The 23,615-nt window shown below is 42.8% G+C and overlaps 2 protein-coding genes across 2 annotated transcripts in view; both read right to left on the bottom strand.

Moving 5' to 3' along the window:
• LOC309565959 (mucin-5B-like) overlaps positions 1–19,178 on the bottom strand; it is a gene marked incomplete at both ends in the record, with an annotated part of 112,500 nt that extends 93,322 nt beyond the window's left edge. The window contains 4 exons of the mRNA XM_082270987.1: positions 5,865–5,911; positions 8,754–9,009; positions 12,613–12,721; positions 19,137–19,178. Of these exons, the coding sequence (XP_082127113.1) occupies positions 5,865–5,911; positions 8,754–9,009; positions 12,613–12,721; positions 19,137–19,178 (454 nt within the window). The remainder of the gene's footprint in view (positions 1–5,864; positions 5,912–8,753; positions 9,010–12,612; positions 12,722–19,136) is intronic.
• Positions 19,179–19,611: 433 nt separating this feature from the next.
• The window catches only part of LOC309565958 (mucin-2-like), a gene marked incomplete at its 3' end in the record, with an annotated part of 251,710 nt that continues 247,706 nt past the window's right edge, over positions 19,612–23,615 (bottom strand). Inside the window, exon 17 of the mRNA XM_082270986.1 lies at positions 19,612–19,851. Coding sequence (XP_082127112.1) covers positions 19,612–19,851 — 240 coding nt within the window. The remainder of the gene's footprint in view (positions 19,852–23,615) is intronic.

Below are 23,615 nucleotides of genomic sequence, written 5' to 3'. Positions count from 1 at the left end.
CAAACACAAGCTGTGACTTGCAGAGATACAATCATATGGCATTGAAACATTCTGAAATCAGTGAACTCCGCAGTGAAAAGTGTAAAGTTTTAGGACCTTATCCCTTTGAGCATACTCCATAATATACGGGAGTTGGGTGGTGGAACTAACCACAGTATTTAGTGACTATTCAGTGGCAAGTTGCAGTCCCTCAGAGGGGATTATTCCTAATCACTTACAATCTCCTTGGTGAGATCTTGTGGTCTGGTAAGCGGCCTGTTTGCCCTAAAGAGCACAATGGTGACACAGAAGCACTTTTTTAAACTCATTTTCAGCACAGAGCACTTTTCCTGCAACTAGATGAACTTTATTTGGACGTTTATTGTTTATGTATGAATTATTGGATTATCTGTTACATTTATTCATTTGTGTTTTTTTGTACTTTGCACTTTATATGCAATGTTCATTAGGTAATGTTTGTACAATTTTTGCACATGATTTGCACTATATAGTTTGTAATTTCGCACAGCAGTGGACATTCGATAATGAAGGATATTAATGGGTATTATGTGATATTCACATTCACAATTGTTTTTTTCAGACAGTGCACTATTATTATTTTTATAAAAATAATTTAAGCCCTGGTAAGAAAAAAGGATGGGGGGTGTTATTTAAAAATAAAGCTGCCCTGACCCCCCCCCTCCGTGTAACTGATGGGGCCTTAGCCCAGTACAACCGGAACGGTTTTACTGCCTTACTGGTGGCCCTGGATGCACCATTTAGCAGAGGACTGGAATTCTAAGGGTGACAGTGCCTGACTGAAAGTAAATGTTGCAAGGAAAGTCTTACTGTCCTAAATGCAGCCTAATCCATGAGACGGAAATGGGATGGAAAGTACATCATTGTACTTTCCATGATTCAGGATCTGCTCTTTACATCCGTTCAGGTTTATTTTGTTACTTTTGTAGAGAGATTTTTGTAGCACAGTAAAAGACCAACAAGTCAATGGGGCTCATTTAATGAAGAGGTTGAGAATCTCCACTCAAGAAATTGTAGATGTGCTCACTTTAATCACCTAGTCATACAGATGGGATAAATAAACTTGAGTTTGCTTTTCACACAATTGATTACATTTATTACATTTTTACTCAATTTACTGAAGAAAGATTCTCAACTTTTCTTTAAATCAACCTCAATGAGTCATTCTTTCTTACGCTAAGATCATACACTACCTCCAAATTGGAGGACCAAATGTGGGATATGGGTCATTACAAATGCTGTAAGGAGCAGTAAGAGGCACTTGCTGGAACATTTTTGTGTAACAGGGAGTTTCCTCTTTTTATTGTTCATAGGTTAAAGAGAAGGACACAGCATGACCAATCTATTGTTCATAGTAAGACATTTTCATCTCACAGAGATTTTTCTGGGGAGATCACCTTACTTTTACCCTTCTGGTAAGGAAAATACCTCACAGGTGGTGGGATCACAGATACTTCTTTGGGAATTGTTTTGAGCACCTGTTGGTTCTAGTTTTGGATCCATCATTAGGGTTGAGCGAACACAGACTGTATTGTTCGGGATGGTACCGGACTTTTGGGTGTTCGGTACCCCGACACGGACCCGAACATTTTACTGTATATTCGGGATACAGTCCATTGTTCGGTAATTTTATTTCATGTTTTGGCGCGGTTTTAATGTTTTGGCGCGGTTTTAATGTAACGGTTTCAACAGCTGCAGGGCAGCCAATCAAAAAACGTTTAACTAGTGTGCCCTTAGAAACCACCAAAGCCATGTCTACTAATGGCATGGCTGTGATTGGCCAGTGCAGCATGTGACCCAGCCTATATATAAGCTGGAGTCACGTAGCGCCGCTCGTCACTCTGCTCTAACTACTGTAGGGAGAGGTTCCTGCTGCAGCTGATATGAGGGAGAGATAGGAGATTATTGTAGGGGCAGGCTGGAGATTGCTTTCAGGGAAAGAATAGGAGAATCTTCTTTAATCAGACAGCGATCTACATCGATTTTATTGTGTGGGGGTGCAGTGCACAATCTTTTTACCCTGACCTGAGCCCAGTGAGGAGGAGGGAGAAAAAAAAAAACTTTTATCAGTCTGTTAAGTGGGCGGCGTGCGGTGTGTAGCAGCCATGTAATGCAAGCTCAGTGCATATGTGTCTGCTTAATCTGGATTTAAAAGAAAAAAAACTTTTTTCCTTCATATTTTACTGTGACATACAGTGTTTAGACACCGCTGTTCTAATCTGCTATTCAAAATTCACCAATTTAAGGGGAAAAAAATTATTTTTCAGTTTTTCATTCAAATGGGTGTTTTTTCAATAGCGGAATAGAACAACAACAGTATCCAACCTGTTAGGTGTGCGGCGTGTAGCAGCCATGTAATGCAAGCTCAGTGCATATGTGTCTGCTTAATCTGGATTTTGCATGTGTCTGCTTAATCTGGATTTAAAAAAAAAAAAAAACTTTTTTCCTTCATATTTTACAGTGACATACAGTGTTTAGACACTGCTTGTCAGAGAAGTCTGGTCCATAAGGTAGTTAGAACTTCCCGCCATTAGATGGCGCCAAGCTGGCTATTTAAACTGACTCTCTGCATGGATTCATTGCTGTTTGTTCTGCAGCTTCCTGTGTACTGTTCCTGACTCCGTGTGACCTCTGATCTTGATCCGGCTTGTTGTCTCTAACCTGTGCTTGTCTGTTTCCTACCCTGACCCTGGCTTGTCTTCTGGATTTCGCTCCTGCCTGTTGATCCTGCATTGCTGCTCTCCTGGTACCGACCCGGCTTGTGACCCGATTACTCTGCTGCCTATCGTCTATGTCCTTCCTGCACCCTGCTCATCCGGCCTGCTACAACTCCAGCCCAGCAAGCTCGCTCCCAGCAGTCTCATACCAGCCCGCTCACTGCGGCCACGCTACTACTGGACTGATTACAGGCACTCCTACGTCACTGTGCTCCTGTGGCCGCTGTCTCACTATCAGAGGCCCACGAGCCGGAGTTGTACGAGAGGCCCTCCTCTACACGTCAGGCTCACCTACCAGGTACGTGACACTGCTGTTCTAATCTGCTTTTCAAAAATCACCAATTAAAGGGAAAAATTTAATTTTTTCATTCATACGTTACTATAAGATACACCATTTGGATGTACTGTTATTCTATTCCGCTATTCAATAAACACCCATTTAGGGAAAAAAATAAAATTGCGGCCTAGTCTGCATATTTTACTGTGAGATACACCCATTGGATACTGCTGTTCTATTCTGCTTTTCAATAAAAACCCATTTAGGGAAAAAAAAAAATTGCGGCCTAGTCTGCATATTTTACTGTGAGATACCCCCGTTGGATACTGTTGTTCTATTCCGCTTTTCAATAAAAAGCTCAGAGGGTGGGTTCCTGCACCCACAAACGCCAGGTACACAATTGTCCAGCAAGGGCACAGTTCTGGAGGATGACGAGGTGGAGGATGAGGAGGAGGAGATAGAGGAGGAGGAACCATGTTCACAGCAGGGTGGCCCCCAGATAACTGATAACAACAGATACTACACTTGATCTTAGCCAAAAGGTCGAGAAGCGATGCTGGTGGCATTCCCACCTGACAGCGGGGGCACAGTGGAAGCACAACGCGAAGGCAGAGGAGGAGGAGCTCGCCAACGCAGCCAGGGCACCCTCAGCACCTCAGAAGGCAGGGTTAGCATGTATGAAATGTGGAAAAGCTTTGTCGGCACGCCACAACAACCAGGGCCACCAGCTGTTTTTTTTGTTTTTTTTTAAGCCCGTGGTGTGTGAGCATAAAAAAGTGCACACCAAAAAAGTGAAACACAAAAGTGCACAGGGTGTACACATGGTCCCTGACCCTGATCCCCCAGGGCGCAAGGCTCCTGACATGGGACTGGGTACTTACACTGGCTAACCTGGCCAAAACCAGGCAGCCCCGTTCTTTAGGAGGTCTGCTGAAACAGACCACCCCAAGTACTAGGTGGGGCTCTCCCGAAGAGAGACCCCATGAGAGAGGGCGAACCAAGCCAGAAGGCCATATCCACCCCGTCCCAAGACTTTCAGGGACAGGCCCAAGGACCTACACCCTACTAATCACGCTGTGCAAAATAAAGTGTACCACCACAATAAAAAACACATAAAAGTGGGGAAAGGGTTAGTGAAGAAGAAGTGCAAGGTTAGTGCCACGTTGTAATACTATGGCAGGCCCTTCGGCCAGGAATAAAAAATTCCTCTGGTCCTGACTCCTGACCAAAAGGCCCGGCACTAGAGGCAGAAAAATGTGTGTAGGAAGTGCAGTGTCCTTGGTGCCATACTCATAGTGTTGCCATCCACCATAAATTTATGGCACCCCTGGACTGCCACTCCCGGTTTCTGGCAAGACCAGTGCAGCCCCGTCCCTACCAGAAGGCCTCAGAACTTAGACAGCTTTGAGAGAGCCCGGCCCACAACCAGGGATACATACCTTTTCCAAGGTCAGACTCAATCCAGAAGGGGGAAAAAAGCTCCCCCGCCGCCATCACCGTTCCTTACCATATACCATATACAGTTCCTTACCGTTCCTTACGTACTATACAAGTACTGAATGACGTGTCTGCCACCTTCAACTTCTGGGTCTCCAAATTGAGTACATGGCCTGAGCTTGCCCTTTACACCTTGGAGGTGCTGGCCTGCCCTGCAGCCAGTGTATTATCTGAACGTGTATTTAGCATGGCTGGGGGCGTTATCACAGACAAGCGCAGCCGCCTGTCCAGAGCCAATTTGGACAAGCTCACATTCATTAAAATGAACCAGGCATGGATCCCACAGGACTTGTCCGTACCTTGTGTAGAATAGACATGTATACCATCCTTACCCAGCCATTGTTGTATTTTTGATCTTTCTCACTCTTTTGGGGTGTACCCTAATTTAAAAATAAATTAAAAACAAAAACCAGCTTTGGCTACCTCGTCCTCCTCCACTGCCGCTTCCACCTACACCGCCACATCCACCGCCACCTCAACCTCCTACTCCATATGGGCCTCGTCCTCCTAGATCAAGATGATTAATTTTTATTTTTATGTTTTTTATGTTATTTTAAGTTATTTCCCTATCCACATTTGTTTGCAGAGCACTTGCCATGCTCTTAAGAATATTTTGCTACCATTTGCAGCCCTCTAGCCCTTTCCATGTTTTTTTAGAGCCATCTTAGTGCTCAAAAGTTCGCGTCACCATTGACTTCAATGGGGTTCGGGATCGGGGTAAAGTTCGGGTTAAGTTCGGGTCACGAACCCGTTCTTTTTTTTCAAGTTTGGCCGAACCCGGACATCCAGGTGTTCGCTCAACTCTATCCATCATCATTTTTTATGTTTATACATTGTGGACACTTATGGACTTTGTTTGGATATTAGTCACATTTAACACATATACCTAATATATATGCAGGATCACGATTTCTGTGTATAGATCAACACAAGTTTGTTTTTGTGTTTTTACTTCATTTGTGTTTACTACATTTGAATATTATTTATTGTCTATAGCGCACCAGACAATTTATTCACACATTATTCCATATCAGGTAAATAGGACCTTTGGTTGCGGCTTACAGACACATCAGCACACCCTTCATACTACCTTTCTATTACCATCATTACTTGTACTCTTATAAAACTTGCAAAGCATTATGTATTTATGGAAATCATAATATATGAATTTTATAATTTTTATTAAGATTGGATAAATATTCACTTATTTTATGAGGCATCAAAGCATTTTCAATTCATTGATTTGTTTGTTTCTCCAATTGATTTCGTTTTTGCTATTTGTGACCTGTGTTGACTCTGATAACCATAAATAAATGCTATAAGTAAAATTTAAATTAAATTTGAATTTTTAATACCTTTATTGGAATGTTTCAAGCAATTTAGTTTCCCTTTGGTACAAGTGCTGTAAATTAAAAAAAAAAAATTAAAAAATTAAAAAATGTACAATAAACCATAAATGTGCGATTCAAAACAGCAAGATGTATACACTTGTAGGAAGCAAAACTTTCTCAAGTACAGAACAAATGCTTAGATTGTTGGTTTTATTTTCTAGCCTGCACTAGAAAATTGACTCCTGAAACTCTACTCCTTTAGTGCTGGGTCACACTTGTGCGATGCGGGAAGGCTGCAAATTCGCAGCCTGTTCCCGCATTGCAAACGCACATCTGGCAGTTCACACTGCCATATGCGATACACAGGGGGTGTCAATGAAATGTTAACGACAACCCCAGTTTAATCGCATATCGCAGTGCGATCTGACAGTTCGCACGGGATTGGATCGCACAAGTGTGAACCACTGTGCGATCCGATCCTGATGCGGCTGAAAAAAAGGGTCCTGTGCGTCTTTTGTGCGGGTGCAGTGTGAATTTCAGCCATACAAAGTGTATGGCTGAATACGCACCGCACATCCGATCGCATGTAATGAAGGAGCAGTGCGCTCCGATATTACATGCGATTGCCGCATTCGCAAGAGTGTCAACCGGCACTTACCTAATTAGCCTCCATGTATTTCAGGAAACCCATTTAAAGGATACATAAACCCAAAAAACATTGCAAGTCCTTACATGTGATGGTTGCATTCATTTTTTTTTTTTTTGTTTTGTTTTGTTTTTTTTACAGGCTAAGTACATTTTCTGCAAATACAGAAAAAAAAAAAAAACACTTGTTCATCTTGTTCCAGTGTCCCTGTAACTTTCTGTGCACTAAACTGAAAAGTCAAACAATGTTATCAGTGTTCCACCTTTTTTAAGAACAATAACAATGTTGCTCCTTTCATAAGTACAGTGAGTGAGTGTTGTCAACCTAGGGCAGAAAGTGTTTTCTTTCTGAGAGAAGAGAAGACTGCAGATATTGAGGTATAAATTATGTAGGAGGATTTTTTTCATCTCTGTGTATCACCTAAGGCCAATAACTTCACTGGGTATATATAAGGGTTTACAACCACTTTAAAATGTTTCAAGTTTGTATGTTTAGCTCCTCATTAGCATTGATTTTCCTAAAGCGGTTGTAAACTGCTGGATGTTTTTTTTTTTTCTTACCCTGCAAGATAATGTCATAATGTGCTAGCATGCATCACATACTAGCGCATTATATTAAACTTATCTTAAAATTAAGCTCTTCCAGCACCGAGGTATAAGAGCTGCAGGTGCTTCCATCTTCACCTGTCTTGCTTCCGGGTTCGTAAACTCTGGCTTTGTGACTGGCCAGAGCCCCAATGACGTCACTCCCGCATGGGAGCCGCCCTTTACAGAACAGAGCTCTGAAGGAACGGCACGGGTGGCCGTTCCTTCAGAGCGCATGCACCAGTCATGTCACTGGCTGCATTTAAAGTAAATATCTCCAAGACAGTGCCCCTTATTATAGGCTTACCTATAGGTAAAAGTTAGCGATGGAAGTTGACCTCCAGTTTAATAGTTACTGCAATTTCAAGTGGTATTAAACCCAAAACCAAAAAGGTTATATATTGCAGCTTACCAATCATTAGATATGATGGCTGCATTTGTTTCTTTTTTTAGGCTTTTTCCCTGTTTTCACCTGGTGATCTAGCCAGTAACATGTGTACCCCCGTGCCAAAATGTGATGGATGAAAACTATATATATATATATATATATATATATATATATATATATATATATATATATACATACATACATACATATATATATATATATATATATATATACACCCCCACAAAAATAGTGAATTAGCTGCCACCCAAAAAAAAGTGTTTCTCACACCTAAAATAATGTAGAAAATATAAAGGGGGTGCTAATAGGTGACAATAAACCCTTCTCCAGCTTAAACCCTATATACTACAAAATATATTGCATATTCCACAAATAAAGTATGAACCATATGTAATTATTTAAATAAAGCTTCTAGACAAAGTGTCCATAATAATTAATGTCCATATTAGTGCAAATCTTCAAAAAGTCCAGGTCCAGGCTACGAGCGGAGCGGCGGCATTCTTATCATTGTCAATAGGCGGGATACATTAGTGCCGATGGAAGAGATGGAAGAATAAACATACTACACTATACACGACTACCATTAATTATTACACTATTAATTATGGACACTTTGTCTAGTAGCTTTATTTAAATAATCACATTTATTTGTGGAATATGCACTATATTGTTTAGCATAAAGGATTTAAGCTAGAGAAGGGTTTATTGCCACTTATTAGCCCCCCTTTTTACAATACTGGCCTGATAAACTAGGCAAAAATAAAAGGAAGAAAGCCTAAAAAAGAAAATGAATGCAGCCACCACATCTAAGAACTGGTAAGCTGTAATACAATAAATCTTTGCTTTTGGGTTTAATACAGCTTTAAGTTTCCCAGTGCCCTGAACATTGTACTGTTCTGATGTCAAAAACATAACTATGTGGTTAAGGTTAACTAGGACAAGCAGTTGTTGACTAAAAAGTTTAGCATTATTACTAATGCCGAGTACACACAGGCCAAAAAAGTTTGGTTCGTGTGTACTGCTCCCTGTCCGACAGAAGCCAATGGTTGCCAGCGCTGATCAGTGTGTCCTGGTGGGGGGCAGTCCTCCTGTCAGAACACAATAGCACAGCAGGGGATATCGCTGTACTAACATCACTTGTGTTAGTACAGCGATCTGTGTGTTTTTTTTTTTTTTCTTTTTTTCATTTAGCCCGCTGGGTTGAACTAAAAAAACTTATAGTGTGTAGCAGGCTCAACACTGTAATCACCTTGCTCTTTAGATTAGATGACACTTACCAGAGTGCTCCATTTTCACTGATTGTTTGGCCATTTTCTACTGGCATTCCACTCACGTAACAGGGACAAGCAGGCGCTGGAACGCATTCACCATTGTCATTCTGATAAAAACCTTTTTTACATATGCAGTCAGGTAATGGATCAAAGTTAATGTTGCAGGTAGCATCGTTGTCATACAGAGAGCGGCAAGTGGGCTTGCATGAAGATATTGTGTAGTCATAAACCTGTCTTTCTGGACATGTTGGTATACAGTTGCCTAAAATGCAAAAGGGATTTAAAAAGACTTTATTATTATGGGTATGGTAAAAAAAAATTGTAATGGAAACCAGTTTATGAACAGTACTGGGCAGGTTTTCAGCATCTGACTATACTGTATATCTTAAACTGGAATTAAACTCCTTTTTTTAAACCACTGACAGGTAGAGTCTTTATGACAGAAGAGACCCTAGTGGTCTCCTCTGTCATAAATACTTCTTTTGGCCTGTCGGCGTTAATGTACACTGAGCAGCGCATGTGCAGCTCAGAGTGCATTTACAGTATCGCTCTGTGCCGTGATGAAGTGACTCCCCTGCGCATGGTCAGGAGTGATGTCATCGTGGCCTGGCCAAACCTGGACAGAAGACCAGGAGAAGATGGAAGTGCCCATGACCAGTTGGAGCTCTGAGAGTGCAGTTTTGGAGGCAGTGGCGGGACAAGGTCATCCAGTGCCCAGGGCAAGGATGCCAAACTGCGCCCCCCTTCCCTTAGGGTTAGGGTCAAGATGCCCCCCCATCCCTGCAATAAACCATTGTGCCCAGGGCAACCGCACCTCCTGCTCACCCCTTGTCCCGGCCCTGACTGGAGGGCTTTGTCTGACAGGTAAGTCAGTAATAATTTGCTAATATAGTGGCGTTTAATTCCGCTTTGAAATACATAAATACATATATATTACCAGAATTTTGAATAACTAATCCAAACAATTAAATATATTTGTATTTATTAATAGAATGAGGATCATTTCAACATAATAATAACATCAAGTCAAAGCCTATATGTGGTTTATTTTTCTAAAGTTAGAGAGGGCAAAATAATCACAATTCTGCAGAGAAACCAATCAGCCTTCAGGTTTTATTGCTAAAGCTTAATTAAACAAGCTGAGGTTGGAAGCTGATTGGTTTCTCAGCAGAATTGTGACAAATTGTGCCCTCTCTAGCTTTAGTAAATAAACCACATATAGTCTTTGGCTAAATGTTATTATTATGTAGAAATTGTCCTCATTATATTGATCAATACAAATATATTCCTCTATTACAAACCCCACTATATTAGCACATTATGGCAGACTTACCTGTCAGACAAAGCCCTCCAGCACTGTAGCTTTAGTAAACCCCTATGAGTCAGAATTGCTTCTCTCCCCATGCAAACATCTATGGGATTGCAGAAAGCAGCCTAAAATGGTATTGCAGCTTACCAGTTATTAGATTTAGTGCCTGTATTCGTTTTCTTTTATTTAGCTTGTTTCCCTTTATTTTCCCCTGGGAATCTGGCCAGTAACACACCTCCTGTATTATACAGACATCACTCAGGATGAATGAGTACAGGTGGTGTTCTGCCAATATTGTTCATAGTAAATGTGGACAGTGTTGTTACAGATTATACTGCAATGTTGTTTGACGTTGCTGCCATCTAGTGGTCAGAGTTGGTTATTTGCCAGAGCTTCACAGGAAGAGGTGTTTTCCTCAGAATGAGAGGCAGTAACCTTTAACCTGGAACTGTATTTCCTCCACTTCATAACTGACCCTAGATCTAGGAGACTGCATGCAGAGGAACTCTTGATCTATTCCTGGTCTAATGATGGAATTGTCTGTGAATACTTTCACTGATGGAGTGAAGCTGCTGTATAATGTTTAATGTACTGACACATATATTTTGTTTATGCTTATGTTGTAGTTTTACAAAGTTATTCAGAAAAAAGAATACATACAGATCTGGTGTCTCACGTTTCTTGACTTCTGAATTATTGGTAAGCTATCTGACTAGTGTTATACAACAGTTCAATAATGCAAAGCAGAACAGTAAAAAGACAATTCCATCATTAGTCCAGGAATAGGTCAAGAGTTCCTCTGCATGCATCCAGGAGCAGTTATGAAAAAACTTGAAGTCTTTCCCAAGGTGGGCTACAGAGACAACGTGCGGCTACAAGAACTAAGTGATCTTCTGCTAGAGATAGAATATGTCAAAGAGGATGACTACTTGCCAGGACTTTCATATCTAGATACAGCTAGAGGCACTAACCCATAGTAGAGAAACTACCCTCAAATGATGTCTGTAGGAGGTAAATTCAAAGAAGATTATGCAGTCACCTTTCCCCCTTTCTCTGTGTTTTCTAGGTTTGTCCGACAGCAAGCGAAAATCCAAAGTGATCCCAGTTTCGCCTTCACCACCAGCGGCAATCAATCACACAGACCTGAGAGACCTCACAGACCTTACGGTAGGACCTCTGTATCCACACACAAAACAGCTGTACCTTCAGAAGTCACAGACTACCAAAGCACCCACAAGGTACACACCATAGAAAACCCGGATAGACATTGCCCAAAACACAAAAAAACACATCCACTGAAGAAATGCAAAGGCTTTAGAAGCAAACCCATTGCAGAACTGTTGTTCCTTCCTTAAACAAAACGGCATCTGTTTCAAGTGCTGCAGATCTAATAATCGCATTGCCAAAGACTGCAAAATACCAGTAGAATGTACAGAATGTGGCAGTGAGAGACATATTGCAGCTTTGCAGCCTGGCCCTGCTCCTGCTCACTAGAGACTGTAGAACCCAGGAAAGATCAAGACAGGGAGCAACAAGAGACCCCACTCTCCTCAGTAATGTCTAATTGCACTGAAGTATGTGGACAAGGCAAGAGTGCATGGTCATGCTCTAAAATATGTTAGTGACTTTGTATCCCACTGGCAAGGGAGAAAGGGCAGTAAAAATGTATGCAGTGCTAGAGCAACAGATCCCTTGCAAAGTCAGATTTCTTTGATATCTTTAACCTTAAGGCAAGTGCAGTTCCATACACTCTAAGGACATGTGCGGGGACAATTGAAACCACAGGGAGAAGAGCTGCTGACTTTACCATTGAATCCTTCAATAAGAAAGTGCAGTTCCCACTTCCTACCCTAATAGAATGTGACATGATACCTGAAGACAAAACTGCGATTCCCTCTCCAGAAGTAGCCCATCACCACCCTCACCTCCGCTCAATTGCTCACCTTATCCCAGCTGTTGTGCCAGAGGTTTCTATCCTTCTACTATTTGGGAGAGACATCCTTCAGGTACACAAGGTAGGCCGGCAGATCATTGGAGCTTATAATGCCCCCTATGCACTGGACCTGGGGAGGGTCATTGTAGGAGAAGTTTGCCTGGGGACAGTGCACCAGCCTGACAAAATTAGCACTCTGAAGACGTCTGTGTTAGCAAATGGACACACATCCCTTCTCAGTCCCTGTCACAACAGCTTCGTTGTCAAGGAAAGCTTTTGCGGGTCAACACAACACTGTGACTCCTCTACACTATATGGTAAAGAAGAAGTCAATTCCAACATTGAAACAGACGATCTAGGGATTACAGTGTTCCAGAAAACTAAAGATGAAAACTAGGAGGTTCTATCTGTATGTCTCCAACGGAGTGAATAGAATCAGGCAATCTACACACCCAGATCAGTGGTTCTATGTATCTACAGAGCAAAACCTGCAGATTATGCCACTAGACCTACTCAAGCAGCATGCCTTCAGAACTCTATATGGTTCTCAGGTCCATCCTTTTTGTACCAACCACACTGTGAGCAGATAGACACTGCTAATGTTTATCTACACATAGAGCTACTTGAAGCCATGTCAACATCAAGCTTTATTAATGCCTTGAGGAGATTCTTCTCAATTTGTGGCCCAGCAAAACTGCTCTGTTCTGACAGAGGAACAAACTTTGTAGGAGCCTGCAAAGAACTTAACATTTGTTACAGTGAATCACAATTGCAAGACTTTCTCCAAGACAGAGGATGAACATGGGTCTTTAACCACTTAAGCCCCAGGCCTATTTCGGACACTTTTTGTTCACAAGTTAAAATCAGTATTTTTTCCTAGAAAACTACTTAGAACCCCCAAACATTATATATATGTTTTTTTAGCAAAGACTCTGGGGAATAAAATGTCGGTCATTGCAATATTTTTTGTCACGCGGTATTTGCGCAGCGGTCTTTAAAACGCCATTTTTTTGGGAAAAATCACATTTCACTGCATTTAAAAAATACTAAACAGCAAAGTTAGCCCATTTTTTTTTTGTATATTGTGAAAGATGATGTCACGCAGAGTAAATAGATACCCAACATGTTACGGTTTAAAATTGCGCACACCCTTGGAATGGCGACAAACTACGGTCAATAGAGATCTCAATAGGCGACGCTTTAAATTTTTTTAACGTTACCAGTTTAGAGTTAGAGTGTAGCTCTTTTTTTTACTTGCAAAAGTTTTTATTTTGTACTCTTTTTTTAAATTATTTCTCACGCTCTGGCGATCGCAGTGATACCTCACATGTGTGGTTTGAACAGCGATTTCATTCGCGGCTCGACTTTCGTATATGTTTTCTTTCGTGCGCAAGCTAACGGTGACAGGGGCGGCTAACATTTTTTTTTTGTTTTCCTATTTATTTATTTATTTTTTTAAACTTTACTACAGGTTTTACAGGTTTCTTAAATGTAAACAATGTAAACATCCCCTGTGACACCAATATGCAGTGTCAGGTACTCTCTATGGAGGGATCGAGGGTCTAAAAGACCCTAGACCCCCTCCACTACACTTTCATGTATGCAAAACGCTGAAAACGGCATTTTTGCATACAGTCGTTTTTTAAATCTGCCGCCTTTTGCAGCAGAGAAACCCGGAAGTGACGTCATGGATGCCGCCTCCGGGTTACGTCATCGGAGACCCGATTGAAGCCGCTTCCGGCTTAGATCGGGACTTCATCCAGCCGGCGGATGCGCCGGCTGGGTGCTCGGGTCTCCCGGTGGGACGGGAGGCCCGGGCAAAGTCATGGAAGGCGGCGGGAGGGGGAGGGACGTCCCCTCCAGCTCACCCGGGTAACGATTGAGCGGCTCCCGAGCCGCATCGGTCATTACCGGCGGAAAGCCGACCGTCGGCTCTAAACCACAGTACCGGGATGGTGCCTCTAGCTAGAGGCATTATCCCGGTATAACCCAGCAAAGTCTGCCAACGCAACGTGTATATATATATATATATATATACGTCACTTTGCAGTAAGTGGTTAATCCTCCACACTCCTCACACATGGGCGGTGTCTGGGATGCTATGTTGCTACAAACCAAACCTGCTCACTTGACCCATGAGACTTTAAAGAGGAAGTAAACCCTCCTCTGCAAATTGTACCTATAGGTAAGCCTATGATAAGGCTTACCTATAGGTACTGTAAATATCTCCTAAACATGCACCGTTTAGGAGATATTTACTTTGCATGCAGCCAGTGACATCACTGGTGCATGCGCTCTGAAGGAACTGCCGCTCGAGCCGTTCCTTCAGAGCCCTGTGCCATGAACGTCGGCTCCCGCACGCATGTGAGATGGCCGGATGTCGCAAACCCGGAAGAAGGGAAGAAGGATGACCAAACTTGTCACCCGTGAGAGAGGTGCGCGGTCGGCACTGCGGGGCTTCATTCTAAGGTATTTCATAATGAGCTAGTATGCGATGCATACTAGCTCATTATGTGTTTGTCTTTCAGGTGTTTTTTTTTTTTTTTTTAATTCTGAGGTTTACAACCTCTTTAAGCACCTTTATGGCAGAGGTTACAGCTATTATGAATGCCAGGCCTACAGTTCCTGTGTCCTCGGACCCAGATACCCCAACAATGTTGTTAACTCAAAAGGTGAACTCTTTGTCTGCTCCATCTGGAACCATAAGTACAACACAAGTTCATGCGAAACAATGGAAGCAAGTACAATGCTTGGCAGACACCTTTTGGAAAAGATGGAAGTGAGAGTATCTGTCAAACCTGCAACGCCATAGGAAATGGACTGAGGATTGCCCAAATGTAAAAGTGGGTGATTTTGTTCTGTTGAAGGACAGCCAAGAGAGCAGGAACGAGTTTCCCCCGTAGGACTTATTGTCAATGTTCTACCAAGCAGGGATGGCGAGGTTAGAAATGTGGAGGTCAAGATTGTAAAAAATGAGACCGCCAGAATTTATCTCAGACCTATAACTGACATTATAGTTTTGATCTCAGACTAGCTAGGATTCCATCTTCCTGTTTATGTTTTTTCTGCATAGCAGTAGTTGTTTAGGTAGGACATATTAAATTATGCCAGACAGGAAGTGTTCTGCCCATATTGTTCATAGTAAATGTGGGCAGTGTTGTTACAGATTATACTGCAATGTTGTTTGACGTTGCTGCCATATAGTGGTCAGAGTTAGTTATTTGCCAGAGCTTGACAGGAAGAGGTGTTTTCCTCAGAATGAGAGGCAGTAACCTTTAACCTGGAACTGTATTTCCTCGATTTCAGAACTGACCCTAGATCTAGGAGACTGCATGCAGAGGAACTCTTGATCTATTCCTGGTCTAATGATGGAATTGTCTGTGAGTACTTTCACTGATGGAGTGAGGCTGCTGTATAATGTTTAATGTACTGACACATATGTTTTGTTTATGCTTATGTTATAGTTTTACAAAGTTATTCAGAAAAAAGAATACATACAGATCTGATGTCTCCCGTTTCTTGACTTCAGAATTATTGTTAAGCTATCTGACTAGTGTTATACAACAGTTCAATAACGCGAAGCAGAACAGGTGGCACATTTGAAAAACAGGATTTTCAGTCTGGGGGGAGGGGAGTGTTAGAAATACCAGCAGATTTAAATACACTACCAAATTGAAGCTGAACTCTAACCAATACTTTATAATCAGTTATAGCAAACATTTTTTTTCCTTTTGGGATAAAGGTTTAACATATATATATACATAAAAGCTCATCACCCCTGTCAGTGGTAAATGGTCCGTCTCTACCCTATAACTGCAAGAGAGCTTTTCTTTTGAAAAACAACAGAATTACTGGCTGGATCACTAGATGAAAATTGAAGAAAGAAAAAAGGAAACAAATGCAGCCATCACATCTAAGATATAGCAAGCTGCAATATAATAAATGTTTGCATTTGGGTTTAATACTGCTTTAAAGGGTTTGTTTACACTTGCTTTTCCCTCTGATAGAGGCATTATGTCATCTTCACTCGGGGAAAAATGTGGCTCAATTGCAGGTCAAATGCACCTGTCAATTCTGAATGAACTCTAAGAGTGCTAAAAAGACGTCAAAAGCATGTTGCATTCAGGGCGAGTGCTAGACCATCAATGCAGAGTGACCAGTGACCAGTGTGCCCCCATCAATGCAGAGTGACCAGTGCCCCATAAATGCAGAGTGACCAGTGACCAATGCCCCATCAATACAGAATGACCAGTGACCAGTGTGCCCCCATCAATGCAGAGTGACCAGTGTGCCCCCATCAATGCAGAGTGACCAGTGTGCCCCCATCAATGCACAGTGACCAGGGACCAGTGTGCCCCCATCAATGCAGAGTGACCAGTGTGCCCCCATCAATGCAGTGTCACCAGTGTCCGGTGTACCCCATCAATGCAGAGAGACCAGTGTGTCCCCCATCAATTCAGAGTGACCAGTGTGCCCCCATCAATTCAGAGTGAGCAGTGCCCCATCAATGCAGAGTGACCAGTGACCAATGCCCCATCAATGCAGAGTGACTAGTGCCCCCTTCAATGCAGAGTGACCAGTGTGCCCCCATCGATGCAGAGTGACCAGTGTGCCCCATCAATGCAGAGTGACCAGTGTGCCCCGATCAATGCAGAGTGACCAGTGTGCCCTCATCAATGCAGAGTGACCAGTGTGCCCTCATCAATGCAGAGTGACCAGTGTGCCCTCATCAATGCAGAGTGACCAGTAACCAGTGTATCCCCATCAATGCAGAGTGACCAGTGTGCCCCCATCAATTCAGAGTAACCAGTGACCAGTGCCCCATCAATGCAGAGTGACCAGTGACCAATGCCCCATCAATGCAAAGTGACCAGTGCCCCATCAATGCAGAGTGACCAGTGTGCCCCCATCAATGCAGAGAGACCAGTGACCAGTGTGCCCCCATCAATTCAGAGTGACCAGTAACCAATGCCCCATCAATGAAAAGTGACCAGTGACCAGTGCCCCATCAATGCAGAGTGACCAGTGTGCCCCCATCAATGCAGAGTGACCAGTGTGCCCCCATCAATGCAGAGTGACCAGTGTTCCCCCATCAATGCAGAGTGACCAGTGACCAGTGCCCCATCAATGCAGAGTGATCAGTGACCAGTGTGCCCCCATCAATGCAGAGTGACCAGTGTGCCCCCATCAATGCAAAGAGACCAGTGATCAGTCTGCCCCCATCAATGCAGAGTGACCAGTGTGCCCCCATCAATGCAGAGTGACCAGTGACCAGTGTGCCCCATCAATGCAGAGTGACCCGTGACCAGTGTGCCCCCATCAATGCAGAGTGATCAGTGTGCCCCCATCAATGCAGAGTGTCCAGTGAACAGTGTGCCCCCCATCAAGGCAGAGTGACCAGTGTTTCCCCATCAATGCAGAGTGACCCGTGACAAGTGTGCCCCATCAATGCAGAGGGACCAGTGACCAGTGCCCCCATCAAAGCAGAGGGACCAGTGTGCCCCCATCAATGCATAGTGATCAGTGACCAGTGTGTCCCCATCAATGCAGAGTGACCAGTGTGTCCCCATCAATGCAGAGTGACCAGTGTGTCCCCATCAATGCAGAGTGACCAGTGTGTCCCCATCAATGCAGAGTGACCAGTGTGTCCCCATCAATGCTTAGTGTCCAGTGTGTCCCCATCAATGCAGAGTGACCAGTGTTTCCCCATCAATGCAGAGTGACCAGTGTATGGGGATTAGAGCACCGTATGATTAAACAGAGCAGGGTTCTTCTGCTTACCCGGAGCGGCTGCCTTTAATGTGAAGTCCCGCTTCCTGGACTGGCTCCTATGATAGACGTCACCAGTGTGCTGTCTATCATAGGTTGGCGGCGGTCCAGGAGGCGGGACTTGTGTGCCCCCATCAATGCAGAGTGACCAGTGTGCCCCCATCAATGCAGAGTGTCCAGTGACCAGTGTGCCCCCCATCAAGGCAGAGTGACCAGTGTTTCCCCATCAATGCAGAGTGACCCGTGACCAGTGTGCCCCATCAATGCAGAGGGACCAGTGACCAGTGCCCCCATCAATGCAGAGGGACCAGTGTGCCCCCATCAATGCATGGTGATCAGTGACCAGTGTGTCCCCATCAATGCAGAGTGACCATTGTGTCCCCATCAATGTAGAGTGACCAGGGTGCCCCCATCAATGCAAAGTGACCCGTGACCAGTGTGCCCCCATCAATGCAGAGTGACCAGTGTGCCCCCATCAATGCAGAGTGACCAGTGTGCCCCCATCAATGCAGAGTGACCAGTGTTTCCCCATCAATGCAGAGTGACCAGTGTATGGGGATTAGAGCACCGTATGATTAAACAGAGCAGGGTTCTTCTGCTTACCCGGAGCGGGTGCTGTAATGTGAAGTCCCGCTTCCTGGACTGGCTCCTATGATAGACGTCACCAGTGTGCTGTCTATCATAGGTTGGCGGCGGTCCAGGAGGCGGAACTTCACATTACAGCAGCCGCGCTGGGTAAGCAGTAGAACCCTGCTCATTTTAATCATGCGGCGCTCGCCCTCGCCCCCTTCCCCCCTTCCCTTCCGAAGGCAGCCCAAGGAACCTATGGCAGGGCCAAAACGGGGGACTGGTCACCCTATCCTAGGCAATAATGCGCCCCTAGGCAGCAGTGCACCCTAGGCGGCTGTCTAGCTTGCCTAGAGGGAGCGCCGGCACTGACTGCCTTTGCCCAAAGTTTAAAATAAGCTAAATCACAGTCAGGTATATACAGCATAGTTGCCAACATTTGAAAAAAAAAATTCCAGGGACACTTTGCAGCACAGCTATCAATTACTTAACACAACCACTTCCCTGAAGCCCCCCGCCCTTTCCGCATAATTAAGCCCCGTCTACTTATCATCAGATTTTAGGGTCCACTCAATAAAGAGAGAATTACAGGAAATTGAAAAACCAATTTCAAACTTAAGGCCAAAGTAGCAGAGTTGGAATAATTCTCCCATTCAGCTGCACTACTTCTGCCTAAAGTTTAAAATTCTCATCACAATTCCCTGCAATTCTAAAGTGTCAAATGTGCTCAGGTGTGACCATGCAAAAAATGTAATATGTAGATATAAATAAAGTGCAAGGTGTAAGTAAGTACGATAAAACCTAATTATACTATCTGGTATAATTTGGTTTTAATGATGCCAAGTGGCGCCATTACGTAACTGCGCATGCGCCCACCCGGCCGAGCTTTTACGAGCTTTCCCAAGCCCAGCAGGCGTCAGAACATGGCATGCGATGGTATGATGTCGGCCCACAACCATTTTGTTTTATGGGCACCGGCTGCCCGTAACGGGCATTTACGGGCAGCCTGATTAATGGGCACTTGTCGGGACAATGTAAATTACCCGGGACAGGCTCCTATTTGCTGGGACTGTCCCTGCAAAAACGGGACAGTTGGCAAGTATGTATACAGTAAGCTGCATAAGTGAAACATGGATAATAGTGCTAGAGATACAGTCAGATATAGTGCATTGCCAACTCATTTGTTGGCTTGTGGGTCAGTAGGTGGGCTCCCAGGCACACAGAAGGACATTTGTCCAACAGAGAAGGTATCCACAGGCACATTGCTGTACTTATCGGTTTTAAAGTTAAAGCAATGTAAGTTTCTTTTGAAACACCCTTTTCTTATGCCTTATACTGAGACCTTCACCAGTTTTCTGATGATATTTTATTAATATTAAAAATGCATATAAAGTGTACTTACTGACAGACAGTTTCCAATTGCTTAGAAAAATTCCTTTTGCAGCACAAGTCTTAACATATGATAAGATTGCGGCACACATACAGTCTTCTAACTTTGCACAGCTGCAAGTGTCCGTGATACAGTTCTAAAAGCAAAAAAAGTGGTTATCTCATGTACACCGATACATATGAATTGTCTCTAAATCGAGCAGCTATTCCATGCCACAATTTCTGTTGTTCACACCATGATGAAAGATATTACATGCATGTGGCCACATCAAAAACGATATTTTGCTGGAGCCTGAAATATCAAAAAGTAGCTTTAGGGCCAGTTCACACCACATGCAGTCCAGTGCATTTTTTTTTCCTGCATCAAAAACGCATGGATAATGGGTTACTTGGATTCCAATGGCAAAGTTCACACCCCTGTAGTGCGTTCCAGTACAGTCAAAAAAAGTAGAACATACTACATTTTAGTGATCGACCAATATCGTTTTTTTTCGTTGCCGATACTGATATATTTTGGACAATGTATGTCAGTATCGGCCGATATGCGCCAATATTTTCGTACATTTAAAAAAAAAATGTTTTATTTTTTTTTTTTTTTTTCTTGACAGGTACTCTTGTGGAGGGATCTGGGGGTCTAAATGACCCCAAACCCCTCCTCTGAACTTAAAAGCATTCAAAATGCCAAGTTTGGCTGTTTTGAATGCTGTCATTTTTTTTAATCTGACACCGAGTACCTGGAAGTGATGTCATGACATCACTTCCGGGTTTTTGCATGGAGAACCAATCAAAGCCGAATGCAGCTTTGATCGGGTCTTCGGCGGCCATGCAGGAAGGCCGTGCGGAAGACAGCTGAAGGGGGGGAGCGTCCCCTCACGCTCCTTGTAATGACAGCCGAGCGGCTTCTCAGCCACATCGGTTGTCATTACAAGACAGCCGACCCTCGGCTATGGACGTGGGTACCGGGGTGGTGCCTCTAGCTGCAGGCATCACTCCAGTACAAGCACTTTCCCGAAATATTGGCAATATCGGTAACCTCTGGGGCTGATTCTGATTATATCTGGGAAAGTGCATATAAGCCCTCGATATATCAGCTTTGCCGATAATCGGTCGATCCCTATTTTTTTCTGCATGGAATTGTTCTGGAACATGGAAAAACACTTTAAAAAACACACCGTAAAATATTATACAAAATAAAAACAAGGAAAATTAAGAGAAAATAAAAAAATATAAAAAAATAGGGGAAAAAATGCATCTGGAACACATCAAAAAAGCATTGACAATGCACCGGAATGCATGAAAGACGTGGAAAAAAATGTGCATGCAGAAATGCATCTGGAATGCATAAAAAATTTGCATGCAGAAACACATCTGGAATGCATCAAAAATGCACCAAATGCATAAAAATGTGTGCATGCAGAAATGCATCTGGAATGCATCAAAACTGCATCAAAAAATGCAACTAATGCATCAAAAATGTGCATGCAGTAACACATCTGAAACGCATCTGGACTATGGTGTGAACTGGCTGTTAAAATGTTAAAGTTGGGGAAACCATGCATATTATAAAGTATAATGATGACTGGATGAGGAAAATCTGCAGTTCTTCTATTCTGATTGATTTTACATGTCTACAACCATTATAACAAATGTTCTATACAATAAGAACTCAGGCTGAATGTGACTAACTGCTACTAGCTACTAACTATTCCTTGAATTGTATAGCCATAGAACCGTTTAAATCATTAGCAACATTGAGTCCAAAATAATTAATGTTGATTTACTAAAGGCAAATAGGCTATTCACCTTGAAAGGGAAGTTGCATTTTGCATGGGAACTTGCCCTAGAGCATAGTGAATGTGGGGGAAGTGTCACTTTGCAATGAATACCCATACAAAGAAAAAAAACAGCATTCTGGCTTTCACATGGTTGGATGATGGAAATTAGAAGAGCCTCAACTAATTTACCAAGCTCTAGCGGCAACCTCCATTGCAAAGTGCATCTTCCCTTATAACGTAGACAGCCTATTTGCTTTTAGTAACTCAACCCCTATGTGTCCAAACTAAAAATGCATTTGGTCTCTTTTTTGTTATGTCTCCTTTTCAATTAGAACTCCTCTAGTGGTTATAAACTCTATCAATTTCCTGTTTGCACATAGGAAGATTGGTCTTCAGTGCAAAGGATTACAATAGTGGATATGTATTAACATGTGGTTAAAGAGACATTGGGGATGATTTACTAAAAACAAATAGATTGTGCACTTTGCAATGTACAGTGTCTCTAGAGCTCAGTAAATGAGGTAAAGCTTCATTGTGCAAAAAATACCCAAGAGATGAAGAGATGGAGAATTAACAGATTTGCAGGTTTGTATTAACATCATTGCAGCACACTAATGCACTTTAAAGTGCATTGCATTAACTCAGCAGAAAAGGTGCATGCACTGTTTTTGGTAACTCAGTTCACCACAACACATTGTAGAGCCATACCATACGCTGAAGTGCATTGGGGTGCCATTAGGAACAAATGGCACTGCAGTCTATCAAAGTGCATAATGCATGTGTTATTGAAGAGCAGTAGTGTAAATGCAGCCTAATGGACCATACACACTATACAATTTTCTTTAGATTTACCAAAACCATATAATATGAGGTAAAATCTAAACATTTTTAATTTGAATGCAATCAGGCAGGCCCTTGCACTACATAGTAAAGGTAAATCTAAAGGAAATCTAACAACAAAAGTTGTATAGTGTGTATCCAGCTTTAAAGTATTTCGGCCCCCTTGAACTTTGCAACCTTTTGCCACATTTCAGGCTTCAAACATAAAGATATAAAACTGTAATTTTTTGTGAAGAATCAACAAGTGGGACACAATCATGAAGTGGAACGAAATTTATTGGATATTTCAAACTTTGTTAACCAATAAAAATCTGAAAAATTTCAGTGCAGCAAACTCTCTCCAGAAGTTCAGTGAGGATTTCTGAATGATCCAATGATGACCTAAATGACTAATGATGATAAATAGAATCCACCTGTGTGTAATCAAGTCTCCGTATAAATGCACCTTCACTGTGATAGTCTCAGAGGTCCGTTTAAAGCGCAGAGAGCATCATGAAGAACAAGGAACACACCAGGCAGGTCCGAGATACTGTTGTGGAGAAGTTTAAAGCCGGATTTGGATACAAAAAGATTTCCCAAGCTTTAAACATCCCAAGGAGCACTGAGAAAGCGATAATATTGAAATGGAAGGAGTATCAGACCACTGCAAATCTACGAAGACCTGGCCGTCCCTCTAAACGTTCAGCTCATACAAGAAGCCTGATCAGAGATGCAGCCAAGAGGCCCATGATCACTCTGGATGAACTGCAGAGATCTACAGCTGAGGTGGGAGACTCTGTCCATAGGACAACAATCAGTCGTATACTGCACAAATCTGGCCTTTATGGAAGAGTGGCAAGAAGAAAGCCATTTCTTAAAGATATCCATAAAAAGTGTAGTTTAAAGTTTGCCACAAGCCACCTGGGAGACACGCCAAACATGTGGAAGAAGGTGCTCTGGTCAGATGAAACCAAAATCAAACTTTTTGGCAGCAATGCAAAACGTTATGTTTGGCGTAAAAGCAACACAGCTAATCACCCTGAACACACCATCCCCACTGTCAAACATGGTGGTGGCAGCATCATGGTTTGGGCCTGCTTTTCTTCAGCAGGGACAGGGAAGATGATTAAAATTGATGGGAAGATGGATGGAGCCAAATACAGGACCATTCTGGAAGAAAACCTGATGGAGACTGCAAAAGACCTGAGACTGGGACGGAGATTTGTCTTCCAACAAGACAATGATCCAAAACATAAAGCAAAATCTACAATGGAATGGTTCACAAATAAACATATCCAGGTGTTAGA

The sequence above is a fragment of the Pelophylax lessonae genome (assembly GCF_965119305.1).
Source record: "Pelophylax lessonae genome assembly, chromosome: 10".
NCBI lineage: Eukaryota > Metazoa > Chordata > Amphibia > Anura > Ranidae > Pelophylax > Pelophylax lessonae.
Note: the sequence above shows the minus strand (reverse complement) of the source record. Positions and strands in the feature narration are given on the sequence as shown.